The 15,532-nt window shown below is 47.6% G+C and overlaps 2 protein-coding genes across 9 annotated transcripts in view; one reads left to right on the forward strand and one right to left on the reverse strand.

Annotated features, from left to right (window-relative positions):
• The window catches only part of ELAVL1 (ELAV like RNA binding protein 1), an 82,728-nt gene extending 81,495 nt beyond the window's left edge, over positions 1–1,233 (reverse strand). Inside the window, exon 1 of one of the 3 annotated variants that reach the window (XM_032774526.2) lies at positions 1,120–1,233. The gene's annotated coding sequence lies outside the window, so the exon portion shown is untranslated. The remainder of the gene's footprint in view (positions 1–1,119) is intronic. The other 2 variants (XM_032774518.2, XM_032774513.2) reach the window with 2 other exon arrangements.
• Positions 1,234–5,303: 4,070 nt separating this feature from the next.
• Positions 5,304–15,532, forward strand: part of ZFR2 (zinc finger RNA binding protein 2) — an 89,608-nt gene continuing 79,379 nt past the window's right edge. For 4 of the 6 annotated variants that reach the window (XM_032774560.2, XM_075070823.1, XM_075070826.1 and 1 more), the window contains exons 1-3: positions 5,398–5,482; positions 11,970–12,090; positions 13,814–14,764. In XM_032774560.2, the coding sequence (XP_032630451.1) occupies positions 14,631–14,764 (134 nt within the window). In that variant the 5' untranslated portion in view covers positions 5,398–5,482; positions 11,970–12,090; positions 13,814–14,630. Of the gene's footprint in view, positions 5,483–11,969; positions 12,091–13,813; positions 14,765–15,532 lie in introns of all 6 variants that reach the window. The other 2 variants (XM_075070825.1, XM_075070821.1) reach the window with 2 other exon arrangements.

Consider the following 15,532-nt stretch of genomic DNA (forward strand, 5'->3'; position numbering starts at 1 on the left):
CAGCCACATCAAAGGCAGCAAAAATGAATAAGAGAACACTTTATGACAAAGCCCCTTCCTCCTTATGCTCCACAATATCAACATATCCAACACCCCATGACCCAAAACATTCCCCCATCTGCTTCTACCAGGGCACAAAACACACCCTCCCAAACATACACTCCCCCCAAACACCATTCACATGCTCTGCTCCACACATACACTTCATCATCAATCACGCTGTATCAGAAGCAGATACAACTCTCGCTCTCCCCATGGGCCAGATCCACATACACACTCTCTCCACGCACACATTCTTCCTATCACCCAGCTCACTACACATACAGGTAATCAATATACTCGGCTTTTACTTGAAAAATATCTCACCAGAGCAACCTCACTGATGGTAACACGAGTGGAGCACTAATATAGCCAAGGTTTCTCACAGTCTCTGGCATTTAACACGATGTGGGGTAACCTTATTCAGAGCAGGTCTAACTTACAGTGCTGATGTGAGTGCACATGGGATCCCTGCTCACACAGGGATATTTCGCGGTATTCACCCACGAAAGCTCACGCTCCAAAACGTCTGTTAGTCTATAAGATGCCACAGGACTCTTTGCTGCTTTTACAGATCCAGACTAACACGGTTACTCCTCTGATACTGTCCACACTAGTACTCCCACCTACCGCGAACACGAGTCAGTGGAGTTGCTCTAGTCTCACCAATAGTGGGAAATTTAAAGAGAACAAACAAAAAACAAACACGATGTAGACAAGCCCACAGCCTCTCCCCCGGCCTGCATCCTGCACCACACAATACCACTGCAACCAGCACACCTTTCAGACCCCAGGCTGGGGCCTGTCGGAGGGGGATGTGCCCTCTCGCCAGCCCCAGCGCCCCCCCCTCCCTCCTCCCCCTCCCCCCACACACACAGGCCAGGGTCTCCCCCCACCACCAGGGTTTCCCCCTCCACAGGCCTAGGTCTGCCCCTCCCCCACACACAGGCCCCAGGTCTCCCCCACAGGCCCAGGCCACAGCCTCGCTCTCGCGCCCAGCGTAGCCCGCCCTCCCACCGCCACGAGGCAAGTCCGGCGTGGCCCCAGCCTACCCGCACACCTCGCCCGGCCTGGCCTCACCTGGCGGCGGCAAAGGCAGGGCCTGGGCAGCGGCAGGGTAACAGCTCCGCAGCGCGCACAACAAGCCGCTTGCTGCGCCGCCTGCACGCGCCTCCCCCCGCTCCGCCCTCCGACCCCTATTGGTTATTTTGCGCACGTGGCCGGCGCCTTATTGGAACAACGCTCAGTCCGTCAATCTTACCCCCGGGGCGGGCTCGCCCGGCGGGCCGGAGTCAGGGAGCGGAGGGCTGGAGGGGGGAGGCTTGAGTGGGAGCGCCGGGCCTGGAGCGAGGAGAGCGGGGATGGCGGGGGGCCACCTGGGCTGCCTTCCCAGTGGCCCGCGGGCCCCTTTTCGTGGCGCTTGCTGTGTCTCGGGAGGAAGGACCCATCCCCTGTCCAGACCACAACTCGCCCCGTTTGATGCTCCATGTAGCCCAAAGCTGCTGCCACCACTTGGGGAGCGTGTTCACTGGCACATGGAGCAGCTATCCCTGGCAGGGTCCAGCCCGCCTGGCTGGAGCGGGGCTGGTAGAGCAGAGGATTGTTCGTGTGTTTTTTAGAGAGAGAGACGCTCAGGTCACTGGTTTGATTCGGAGGGGGAGAAAACTCTTTATCTACTTCGACGTGTCTGCTTGCAAAACCGACGTCAATACAGTCACAGAAGGCAAAGATACAATTGTCAGCCTAAACATTCATTTTCCTTTGGAATCTTTAGATTAAAGAAATGAGGAAATGAATGAAAGGAGTAAAGAAAGGTCAGGCTACAAATATAGGAGTAAAAGGCTCATGAGGGCAGAAGGCTTCAAAGTGACAGTTTTGGCAGTGGATACTGATGTTCATCCTTTGCTCCCAAGCATTTTTGGCCAAAGCAAAATCATGAGCATCTTAAGCACTCTTTCATAGGTTCTGGCAAGTAGGAGCCTTTCTGCCTTTCAAGCACCTATTTGGCCTGGCCCGAATTCTACTTGCAGAGATGGAACAAAACTTTTAACACTCCCTGGCTACAAATCTTCAGAGTAAAAGGGTGGTAAGGGTGAAAAACAAGAAGCTGGAATCATTGAAAAGCTCTAGCTGCATTCATTGATATCAAAAGACATGACTGGGTGAAATGAGCTCTTTGTGTGTGGGGCCAATATCAAAACACAGGACACAAAGAGAAATAGATTGTTACAGTACAAGTCAATGTTTGTGCTAAGGTGAACATGAGAGCTGATCTACCCCAAAATAGTACGCCAGCTATTTTAGTGGAAAAAGCATTGTGTTGTGTAAAGGAGTGACAATGATTTGAAGCAATGCACTGTGTTAATGTTTTAAAGAGTGTGATGCTGTTTTGAGGGAATGTCTTCATTTTGTGTTGTTAAGTTCCAATGCCATATGATGACACATCTGTGCAATGCCTTCGTGTTGCATTAGGATATGGCATTTTTTTAAATATAATGCTAGTTTGTCAGAATGCAATTACAGACTGCTAGTCTTTCAGGCCAGAAGGGACCATCATGATCAACTAGTCTGATATGCACATCACAGACCACAGAACCTCACCTCCTGAAATAGGCAATTAAACTCTAGATGAGTTATTGAAGTCCTCAAATCTTGATTTAAAGACTTAAAATGACAGAGAACCCACCACTTACTCTAGTTCAAACCTGCAAGTGACCCATGCCACATGCTGCAGAGGAAGGCAAAAAAAAACAAACAACAGAGTCTCTGACAATCTTACCCAGGGAAAAATTCCTTCATGACCCCAGATATGGCAATCAATTAACTTAGACCTTGAACAAGCGACAAAAAAAACAACCACCACTCCCTCCACCCCCCGTGATCGCTGGCACTTCGGCACTGCCTCCGCTTCTTTGGCGGCAATTCGGCGGCAGGTCCTTCCCTCCGAGAGGGACTGGGAGACCTCCGGCCGAATTGCCACTGAAGAGCCAGATGTGCCAGCCCTGCATTTGGCACAACTCAAACATGATGAATGATCTTATGTTGCTATACAATGCAACATTAATACTTTTAAATGCAATTAAATAATGATGTGAGGAATTTGAAGAAACTTGGTGACAATTCAGCAAAACCTCCTCAACTTGTGATTCTGAACACAGTACAGCGATGTTATGATGTTATATTTACATATCACTGTATATTTAGATGTTTGTTACAGAAGGATGGTGTTCTGAGAAATAACAATGACATTTCAGCTCCATGCCATGATGTCACACAATGCAGTGATTACATTTGACAAACAGTGAAGCTCTGCAGTATCATGAAAAATCATGGAGCAGGTCCCCAAGGAATCCATTTTGAAGCACTTGGAAGAGAGGAAGGTGATCAGGAACAGTTGACCTGGGTTCACAAAGGGCAAGTCATGCCTGACCAACCTGATTGCCTTTTATGATGAGATAATTGGCTCTGTGAATATGGGTAACGAGGTGGACGTGACACATCTTGACTTTAGCAAAGCTTTTGATACAGTCTCGCACAGTATTCTTGCCAGCATGTTAAAGAAGTATGGGCTGGATGAATGGACTATAAGGTGAATAGAAAGCTGGCTAGATTATCAGGCTCAATGGGTAGTGATCAACGGCTTGATGTCTAGTTGCCAGACGGTAGCAACTGAGGTGCCCCAGAGGGCAGTCCTGGGACCGTTTTTGTTCAACATCCTAATTAATGATCTGGACGATGGGATGGATTGCACACACAGTAAGTTTGTGGATGACACTAAGCAGCGGGGAGAGCTAGATAGACTGGAGGGTGGGGATAGGGTCCAGAGTGACCTTGACAAATTAGATTGGGCCAAAAGAAATCTGATGAGGTTCAACAAGGACAAGTGCAGACTCCTGCACTTAAGACAGAAGAATCCCATGCACAGCTAAAGGCTGAGGACCGACTGTCTAAGCAGCAGTTCTGCAAAAAAGGACCTGGGGATTACAGTTGATGAGAAGCTGGATGTGAGTCAACAGTGTGCCCTTGTTGCCAAGAAGGCTAACAGGATATTGGGCTGGATTAGTAGGAGCATTGCCCACAGATCGAGGAAAGTGATAATTCCTCTCTATTCGGCACTGGTGAGGCCACATCTGGAGAATTTTGTCCAGTTTTAGGCCCTCCACTACAGAAGGGTTGTGGAGAAATTGGAGATAGGCCAGCAGAAGGCAGTGAAAATTATTAGGCGGCTGGGGCACATGACTTATGAGGAGAGGCTGAGGGAACTGGGCTTGTTTAGTCTGCAGAAGAGAAGAATGAGGGGGGATTTGATAGCTGCTTTCAACTACCTGATGGAGGTAGGATGGAGGATGGAGCTCGGATGTTCTCAGTGGTGGCAGATATCAGAACAAAGAGCAATGGTCTCAAGTTGCAGTGGGGCGGTCTACGTTGGATATTAGGGAAAACTACTTCACTAGGAGGGTGGTGAAGCACTGGAATGGGTTCCCTAGGGAAGTGGTGGAATCTGCATCCTGAGAGGTTTTTGAGGCCCAGCTTGACAAAACCGTGGCTGGGATGATTTACTTGGGGTTGGTCCTACTTTGAGCAGGGGGTTGGACTGATGACCTCCTGGGGTCTCTTCCAAACCTAATCTTCTATGATGGTGACATTTCAATGACATGCATCAATGATGGCTTCAAACACAGTGGAGCAGCATTTGTACATGTCATAAAGACATTTCAGCATGGGTCTGTCATCTCACACATGTAGTGATCGTACTTGACAGAGTGCCACCATAATGCCTCTATAGTGATGGTATTTGACACGGTGCAAGGGTGTTTTCTGAGGTGTTGCAATGACATTTGCGCATGCATTGTGACATCACACCATGCAGTGCCATTCTGAGGGGTCATGGCACTGCAAGGAAACCATGTGGTGATGGATGCCACACGGTGTGGTGGGGCTGTGAGATGTCCCCCTAGAAGTACCCTCCCATGGCCCACCAGGACCCTGTCCTGGCAGCACCATCCTTAAAGGTCGCCATGGGCCCCTGCTCCGCCAGACCCCCATCTGGTAGCAGCCAGTCTGGGCAGGCCACAGACCCCTGGTGCACAAAGTACCAGCCGGGCACCAACGGTCTCCCAGCCCTCGCTCCTCATTCCTCCCCTCCCCCCTAACGGTCGCTCTATACGCGAGCCACCCAGGTGGCGAGAACCACTCCGCTAAAGAACGATGGGATGGCACGTGACCACTCCCGGGAGAGGGGGCCGAAGGGCGCGCGTGGGGGCGCGCGGCGTGGCTGGTACGCGCGCGGCGGTCACGTGCTCCCGTGCTCCCCGCCCCTCCCCCCAGCCGGTCGCCTCCTCTACCGCCGTCGCGGCCCGCTGCTTTGTGAAGACGGCAAGATGGCGGCCAGTAACTATTACGGCTTCGCGCATGGTGCTGCCTCCGCCGGGCCTCAGTACAGGTACGGGGGAGCGCCCGCCCCGGGCGCCGCGCGGGCTGGGAGGGGCCGCCCCGCCTCTCCCCTTAGGGTTGCGCCAAGGCAGCGCCTCCGCCCGGGGAATGGGAGCCGGCACCGGGAAGGCTTGGGGCGCTGCCCGGTCCTCCGGCCCCCTTCCTCCACTAAGGGCGGCTACAATGGCGGCGTGGGGAGCCGGGGGTCTGCCCCGTTCCTCCGTCACCACCCTCCTCGTGCGCCCGCCCCCACGGGGGTCTGCCCCCCATCTCCAGCCTCATCCCCCGCCCCTGATCGCCCCCTCCTTATCCCCCTGTCCTCCCACGGGGGTCTGCTCTCCCATTGCCACCCTCCTCCTCCCACTGCTCCCCTTCCTCCATCACCACTCTCCTCATCCTCTCGCCCTCCCATGGGGGTCTGCCCCCCATCTCCATTGCCACCCTCCTCATCCTCCTGCCCCGCCCACAGGGATCTGCCCCCTTCTCTATCGTCTCCTCCCTTATTCCTCTGCCCCCCCTTCCTCCGTCACTACCCTCCTCATCCCCCTGCTCTCCCTTTCTCTGTTGCCACCCTCCTGCTCTCCCTGCCCCCCCTCCAGGGGTCTGCCCCCTCCTCCATCACCAGCCTGCTCATCTTGCTGCCTCCTCTTCCTCTATTGCCACCCTCGTGCTCTCCTCCCCCCAGGGATCTGCACCCCTCTTCCATCGCCAGTCTCCTCATCCCCCTGTCTCCTCTTCTCCATAGCCAGCCTCCTCACCCCCCTGACCCCCCATTCCTCCATAGCTACCTTCCTGCTCTCCCTGCCCCCCAGGGATCTGCACCCCCTCCTCCATCGCCACCCTCTTCATCCCTCTGCCCCCCCGTTCCTCCATTGCCACCCTCCTGCTCTACCTGCTCCCTCCCCCACGGTTCTGCCCCCCATTTCTCCATCGCCACTCTCCTTGTCCTCCTGTCACCCTCCTTGTCCCACTGTTTCTCCATTGCCACCCTCCTGTCTTCCTGCCCCCCACATGGGTGTCCGCTCCCCTTCCTCCATTGCCACCCTCCTAATCCCTCACTCTGTACACACGGGTGTCTGCCCCCCACATCATACCTCATCCTCTGCCCCACACAGATGGAGGTCTGCCCCTGGATCTGCACTCACTTGTCTCCCCTTTTCTCTGTTGTCATCTTCTGACCCCACACACAGGGGTCTGCTCCTCCTTCCTTAGTTGTTACCTTGCTCCCTCATCCCCCACCATCCTTGTTCCCTACCTGACTGGGAACTGTATCCCTATCCCCTATAATTACCCTGGCTGATCCACCCCCATCTGTCATCTATCTCAGTGCTTTCACACACTGGAGGCTCATTCCCTAGCTCCTCTCTTCAGACACACTGTGGTGGCTCCACACCCTCAACCCTTCCTTTGCTTCCCTTTTCCTCCCTTTGGAGGATCCCACCATTTGCACACCCACCCACGGGCTTTGCCCTTTCTTCAGATCCACCTGCCTTTCTCCCTTCCCATGTCCACCACCAGTGGGGCTCTCCCATAAGAATGGCCGTACTGGGTCAGACCAAAGGTCCATCTAGCCCAGTATCTGTCTACCAACAGTGGCCAATGCCAGGTGCCCCAGAGAGAGTGAACCCAGCAGGCAACGATCAAGTGATCACTCTCATGCCATCCATCTCCATCCTCTGACAAACAGAAGCTAGATACACCATTCCTTACCCATCCTGGCTAATAGCCATTTATGGACTTAACCACCATGAATTTATCCAGTTCTCTTTTAAACGCTGTTATAGTCCTAGCCTTCACAACCTCCTCAGGTAAGGAGTTCCACAAGTTGACTGTGCTCTGCGTGAAGAAGAACTGTTGCTGTATTTGTTGTAAACCTGCTGCCTATTAATTTTCATTTGGTGACTCCTAGTTCTTGTATTATGGGAATAAGTAAATAACTCTTCCTTATCCACTTTCTCCACATCACTCATGATTTTATATACCTCTATCATATCCCTCCTTAGTCTCCTCTTTTCCAAGCTGAAGAGTCCCATGTGATCAGCCTTGTCCTCTCATTAATCTCTACCACAGTATTCATCCCTCTGTTCTCACATCCAGTAGGGCTTGTCTGCTGACCGTTGTCCACTCTTCATTCTTCACATGGGGGCTCTGACTACACAGGAGTCCCCCAATTCCTTGTTATCTTCAGAGGACTCTGCCTTTTCCAGGGATTTCCTTGCTAATCCATTATGCTTCAAGGTGTTCAGTCTGTTGCATCCCCAGGGCTTTGCTTGCTTCGCTCCTGTATAATCTTCCCCCAAGTGCTTAGTCTTTCCCCAGGATCCCTTTATGTTAACTGATGCTTCCAAGAATCCTTTCTGTTCTCCAACCAATCCTTAGAATGCATCCTATCTCTCTCATTTTTAGGGGGTGCTCAGCCTTCAGGGATTCCTCTGTTCCCTCATGTCGCAGGGTGCTGTACCTTCTCCAGAAATCTCCATTCTCTATGTTTTTGTCCTCACCTTGTTCAGTATACTGCCTTCCCAAAATGTCTCTGCTTCCTTGTCTGTCTTCCCCAGCACCCTTCTTCCTCCAGGGCTCCTTTCCTCTTTCTCCTCCCAGGAATGCTCTGCTTCACCCCATATCCACCTCACTCCCTTGTGCTAATTCTCTCCAAGGATCCTCCCTGCTTTCCTCTTCCAGCTTGGGCACTCAAGTCTTCTCAGAGGATCCCCTTTATTTACCCCTCACTCCCACCCTAATAGGTTTCTCTGCCTCCTCAAAGGCTCCCTCTGCCCACCCACCTTTTTACATTATTTCCTGCCACCCCCCCTGGCATGCTTCAAGATTCCACCTGTCTAATTTCCCAAGGTCTCTCCTTGGGTCTTGCTGCCTCCAATAACCCTCTGTAGCTATTCTCCCCTGAGATGCTCTGTCCAATGATGTCCTTTCCCATTTCTCCCAAGCCCCATCCCATGCTCTTGTCCAACAATTCTTCTTTCCCTCATGTTCTCTGTATTCCATGGATCCCCTTCTGTTGTTTCTTCCCTCTCCAGAGATCTATTCTGACCATCTCCCTTTCCTCGGGGTGCTTTGTCTCATGGCTGGGGTGGGGTTGCATTGCCTCAGGGTTTCTTGTCCATAGGGTATGTCTTTGCTGCAGAGTTAACTCAAGTTACTTTTAGCCTGTCTCAGTTGAGAATTGCCACTCTACTGAATGACACTCAAGCTTCTTGTCCACACTGATGCTGTGCTCACTTGTATGTGGCACTTAAGACCTCTTGAGGCATATCCCATGTTTCTTTGCATGCAGTAAGCTGAGCTGCTCCAGGAATTCTTTCCCAGTGAAGTGTGGGAGAGTTTGTCAGTTCTGTTTTTTGCACGCATGGGGAATTGTGAGAAAGCATTCGAGTACTAGTGGCACTCAAGTGGAGCTAGTCTGCGTTCACAGTGTAGAATGGTTGTGTTAGCACAACTTGTCATCTTCCAACTCTGCCAGCCAATTCTAAAGCAGTACCCCATGAAGGTAAGGGGTTTGTGTGTGGATGATCTCAAGTTTAAGGGCAACACTTACAGTAACTTTGCAGTAAAGACAAACCTTAGTGATCTCTGCTTTTTCCAGGGATTTCCTTGTTTTCTCTTCCCAGAATTCCCCCTCCCGGTTGCTGTGCAACTATTGTTGTTTATTTGTCCTTGCATTTTGAGAACATTTTACCCTAACGTTAGCAGTCCTCTTTTTCTCTCTCTCTCTCTCTCTTTGCCAAAACAGCTCCCAACTGGAGCTGTAGGGAGGAAGCAAACCATACAGTTGGAAACGCCTCTCCATCTGAATATTTCCAAGGAGGTTTCCACTTGTCCCTTTCCCAGTCCAGCTCACCGTCCATAAATGTCTGGCTAAATATTGGTTTCTAATGCATTTTTTGACAGGTGTTCATGTAGTTATTGCACTTACTATGAAACTGAAGTGTAGTTTTTCACCAGTGCAATTAAAATCCTGTACATTTCTCTCAACTTTTCCAGCAGAGTTGGTGGCCAGTTTCTTGGTCCTGGAATTTTAAGATATGTTCCAGAGTTAGTATAGAAGTGGGGATGGGTGGGTGTTAAGCATGCTGGATTGTGAGAAACACATCAGCTTGACAGTTGCAGTACTTTGGATGCCTTCCTGAAGAGTAATATTTTGCTACTACTGCTAGCAGCGCATTTTCAGTACTGGAAAATGCACGTGCCACTGATGTTTGTAACAGAGTGTTTGACTTTTTCATTTGTATTTGCATTCTCAATACCATTCTTGGGATGTTGCTTGCCAGTTCTAGCTTGGCTATACAAAGAGGCCTAGTTACGTGCTATTAACCTGGCATAGTCTGCTGTTTCTACAGAAACACATTTAAGGACTGCACCTATGTTTTCAGCCTGATGGGGAAAATACTATGAATTTGCCAATTTGTCAGTGAGAAAATTCAAACTGTTTCTTGCCACTTCTCCACTGATAGAAACTAAATTACTTAAAACATTTGAAGATACTATACTGAGCAGTAAAAAACATAAAAAGCAAACATTTGTCTGAATTAATTCACTTGTAAAAACTTGAATGTGGCTGCTTTCTCAGTATTCTGGTTTGGCTGGTAAAATATGCCACAGCTGCATGTATGACACCACCTTTAGTATGCAGTTCTGAACAGCTTATTAGCTGCTTTAAGAGCAGTTTGAGATAGCAGCTTGTCAGTCTTGGAAGGATTGAATATTAATAAATTCTTGTGTATCACAATAACACAACCTCAATAAGTAGAATCATATAGGAAATGGATGTTATGTGACATTTAAATAATTCAAATGTTTCCATATTATATATTTCTGCTTGGTTGATTATGCTTGAAGCTCTCACAATTAGCCCATTAAATTAGTTTACATAGGTACTGGACTTCCAAGTACACCTCTACCCTGATATAACATGACCTGATATAACACAAATTTGGATATAACATGATAAATCAGTGCTTTGGGAGAGGGCGGGGCTGCGCACTCTGGCGAATCAAAGCAAGTTCAATATAACAGTTTCACCTGGGGGAGGGATAGCTCAGTGGTTTGAGGATTGGCTTGCTAAACCCAGGATTGTGAGTTCAATCCTAGAGGGGGCCATTTAGGGAACTGGGGCAAAAATCTGTCTAGGGATTGGTCCTGCTTTGAGCAGGGGGTTGGACTAGGTGACCTCCAGAGGTCCCTTCCAACCCTGATACTCTGTGATTCTATAACAATGTAAGATTTTTTGGCTCCCGAGGACAGTGTTATATCGGGGTAGAAGTGTATGTATTTCTCATTATCTTAAGTATAAAGAATGTGGCGGTATGAACATCATGAAGATAACTTATTAGATGACTTAACTTTTATGGCACCTATCTGCCATCTAACAAATCTCTAACAATACTATGAAAGATAAACTCTCACAATTAAAATGTCTGCACTCTAATACTTTGAAATAACAGGGTTTCACACTTGCAACAAACTGTGGCTCTTAACTTTCTAAAGTGAGGATACTGTAAAGATCCAAGGCTTTAGAGGTAAAGATATGACCTGTAACTATTTCTACTAGTGTAAATCTGTAGAAGTTCAAAGACCTGTTGAATCCAGTTTTGGAGTGAAGTGAAATGTAGGATATGAGAAACTTTTCAGGATGCTTGGCCACCCAATCTTATTAGGGCCTTAAAAACTGAAATGGCTATATATCTGCCAACAGGCAGCCGGTGTGTACTGAGCCGATAGGTAGACTTGCTCCACTCTTATCACAACCAGTTGTTCTATTGCAGTCCATAGATGACAGATCAGCTTCTTAGCCCTATAAATGTAGCACATTGGACCAATTCTATCGTGAAGTTAAAAGGACTGTTCCACTGCTACCAGGTCAGAATGCAAGTAGAAGAGTAAAAGCAGCAGAAAATCCTGTGGCACCTTATAGACTAACAGACGTTTTGGATCATGAGCTTTCGTGGGTGAATACCCACTTTGTCAGATGACATTCATCTGACGAAGTGGGTATTCATCCACGAAAGCTCATGATCCAAAACGTCTGTTAGTCTATAAGGTGCCACAGGATTCTCTGCTGCTTTTACTGATTCAGACTAACACGGCTACCCCTCTGATACTTGACGAGTAGTAGAGTTGCATTCTAGCAATGTTACTGAGATGGGAAATCCCCCCTGCCTCCCGGCCTAAGTGTGCCTGACATCTGATCTTCTACTGTTTAGTCTGTGTCAAGGCTTTAATCTAGATCCACCATCCTACTGAAGCACCTCCCTGTGTGAAAGTGGGAGGCATAGGGAAATACTTCTCTGTACACGTCATCTGTTTGAACCAATCTGCATAATTTAAGTCTTGCAAGGGTTCCGTCTTGGCCAGTTTATTGTCATTCAGTCCCAAACATGTCAAACACCAGCATAGTCAAGAGATAAGAGAGAGATACAGTGGGGTATCATCAGCAGAGTAATGATAACCCAAGCCCTATCTTTCAAAAATCTCTCCCAAAGGCAATATATAGACATTGAAAAGCACCGGAGTCAAAACCGACCCATGGGGAACTTCACATGCAATCCCAGTACAGGCAGACGGAAGATCACCCATCGCCACCGACTGGGAGCGCTCTGTCAGGTATGACTAAAACCAGTTCAAAACGGTCCTGGTCATACCCAGCCTGGCCTTCAGGTGATGCAGTAACACAGTGTTCCACAGTAGCAAATGGTGCAGGTCCCATACCGCCAGTAATGAAAGGCCTCTCCTGGTGAGATCACTTACAACCTATGTTGACCAGGGCTAGCTTGGTGTGTATTTTAGGAAAAGTTATCTCTTCACCTAATTGCTGTGTCTGCTGCACCAAACAATAATATTACAGAAGACGGTATTGCAACTGTGATTTAAAATGTTTTAATTAAGAACTTCAAACAGGCGTGTTATCTCATCTGACTATAAGATCCTAGGGCACGATCCATTGTAATTTGACTTGAATGCGGAACACGGTTTCTAGAAAAAAGTGTTCCTTATTTGGAGTTTTTAGGATATCTCAAATTACATTAGTACTCTAGTAAATGGTCACCAGGTGTCTTTCTCCTACTTTTTACAGGATATTTTAAAGGGAATTGACAGAGCAATCTTGAATAATGAAGGCACAAATAGTTTATTATAAGAGAATATTGTAGAGTGACCGTTATAATCAGATTTCAAAGTAGTTGAGTAATTTGTCCTTGATAAAAGTTACTGAATATAGTAGATAAATTCTCTTTAAAGAGCTGGTAAACATTTTAAAAAATTAAAAATATTACATGTAACTCAGAATCTACATCTTGACTTTGTTATAGTGCCAAGAAGTTTGTTCCAAAATGAAATGTCAAATATAAAAGAATTTTAAACCTTGTTGCAGTAACATGAGGGTGGAGAAATCATGAGGTTTTTGAGACTTTACTTTTGATGATAATGCTTCTGAGTTAAGTGTATTGATTTTCTTCTCTTTTTCTTTAATCTAAGAAACCTGTTTTGAAGTCTCTTCACAAACAGCGTGTCTTGGTATTTGTGCTCAAGATTCTTGCTTCTCTTTGAACTCCAGATCATTCATGGATTAGTGCATTTTGGGGCTAATTCTTGTCATCAAAGTACAGAAACAAAATTAAGATTGAGTATTAGTGTCTCCAAATTAACATCTTTGATTTGTTTTTATTTTTTGTTGGTTTCTGACTTTCCAAATATCTCATCACAGGATAAAGTTAGGATAGTGCAGAGTCACATCTGAACCTGAAAAAGTTGATTTTAAGCCATAGATTATTCAATGACTCTCTAATTTTGATGTTTTAAAAACAGATTACTTGTCCATTGGTTTTGATATTAAAAATATGTGGCTTCAAACCTGCATGCATAAGTATCAGAGGTGCATCTAAGAGGGTTGTCACAACAGTTTTTACCTTTCGCCCTAAATTCTTGAGTGGGAGTAAAAAGATGCATGATTTTGCAATAGAAAATGTGTTTTTTTGAAAAATTCATTTGCCTGTGGTAAGTGAATCCTCTTCTTTTTTTAAAAATGAAAGCTTAAATTCTACAGAAATGTATCCTGTTAAGGTACCCTCAAGTTTGAGAGGAATAGATTTTTTTCAATGGGTGTTCATAGCTGCAGCAGAGTGAAATTAACAAGATTCTTGTCAGTTTCATAGGTGTTAATTCAAAAACCTGTCAGTAGCAGTGAAACTGTGATGATCATGCTGCTGATTGGAAAGATATTAGTAGCAGACACTTGAGCTATCCACAAGAGAAAAGGGCTCAGAAAATGGGAGTCTTGTGTAAGAAATGGAGTAATGGAAACCCATGGTATATTGTTAACTCTTAGCAGCAGCGAGTAGAGGAGAGAGAACTTCATCTTCCTTCCATCAGAAACAGGATTTAGATCGAGAATTTGGAATGCCTTAAAACTTTCTCCAACTGGTCTGTGAGCTTTATGAAGGCTTCACCACCACCATCTGCTCCATGGAAGGAGAGATGCCTGAAATTCCTATCCATAGCAGTGTGAAGCAAGGCTGTCCCCTCAACCCCATTGTTTTCAACCTAGCCAGGGAGCTGCTCATTTGAGCCATCTCCAGCAGTTTAGGCTGTTTTGATGTGTACAGCAATAGACTGAATATCCTGGTCTATGCAGATGATGTGGTCCAGATCACAGACAACCCTGACAGTCTCCAACAAATGCTTGATGTCACCAGCCAGGCTGCCAACTGGATGGGACTCAGCTTCAATGCTGGAAAGTGCGCATCCCTGCATATCGATGACAGTAGAAGGGACTCAGTCCAGGCGACACCATTTCAGATCCAGGGTGATTCCATGATGTTCCTTGAGGACGGGCAAGCTTACCAACAACCTAGCACACCTTTGGGTTTCTGTGTCCAGCAGACACCTGAGGACACCATCTAGGAGATCCTATGAGATGTGGCCAGGATCAATGTCTCCCTACTGACACTATGGCAGAAGATCAACGTCTTAAACACCTTCCTGATCTCCCGTATCTCATTTGTCCTGAGGGGATCTGCTGTGGCGAAGGTACTCCATCAAGCAGCAATGCGAGAGGTCCAGCAGTGAACTGGTGTATATCTTGCACAGATAGGGTGATGCCAATATCCCTCGAATGGGTGATCTGAGCAACATTCCGGTGATCATTCATGCCTTTTGACATGCCCGGATGCCATGGTGATGAACATCGCAGGAAGTGCTATGCAGGATGTCATCAAGAAGTGAATCACCAGGACCCTCTCCAACCAAGATGTTGCCACCTACCTGAACGGCTCCCTGGAAGGTAAATTTGGAAGAGGGGAGAGACTTTGGCATGCTCTGGACTTGTGCTCACCATTCTATGCAATGAGTGGAGAAGTGTATCAGCTGCCAGTGGACGTGGTACAAAGAATGCCAGGAGCTGGGAATCCTGGTGAAAAATGCAGAGCACACAATTAATTATAAAATCGTAGATGAGGGTTGGATGAGACCTCAGGAGGTCATCAGTCCAACCCCCTGCTCAAAGAAGGACCAACACCAACTAAACCATCCCAGCCAGGGCTTTGTCAAGCCAGGCCTTAAAAACCTCTAAGGATAGAGATTCCACCACCTCCCTAGGGAACCCATTCCAGTGCTTCACCACCCTCCTAATGAAAAAGTTTTTCCTAATATCCAACCTAGACCTCCTTCACTGCAACTTGAGACCATTGCTCCTTATTCTGTCATTTACCACCACTGAGAACAGCCTAGCTCCATCCTCTTTGGAACCCCATTCAGATAGTTGAAGGCTGCTATCAAATCCCCCCTGGCTCTTCTCTTCTGCAGACTAAATAAACCCAGTTCCCTCAGCCTCTTGTCATAAGTCATGTGTCCCGGTCCCCTAATCATTTTCATTGCTCTCCACTGAACTTCCTTCAATTTCTCCACATCCTTTCTGTAGTGGTGGCCCAAAACTGGAAGCAATTCTCCAGATGTGGCCTCACCAGTGCTGAATAGAGGGGAATAATCACTACCCTCGATCTGCTGGCAATGCTCCTACTAATGCAACCCAGTATGCAGTTAGCCTTCTTGC

The sequence above is a fragment of the Chelonoidis abingdonii genome, chromosome 11 (assembly GCF_003597395.2).
Source record: "Chelonoidis abingdonii isolate Lonesome George chromosome 11, CheloAbing_2.0, whole genome shotgun sequence".
NCBI lineage: Eukaryota > Metazoa > Chordata > Testudines > Testudinidae > Chelonoidis > Chelonoidis abingdonii.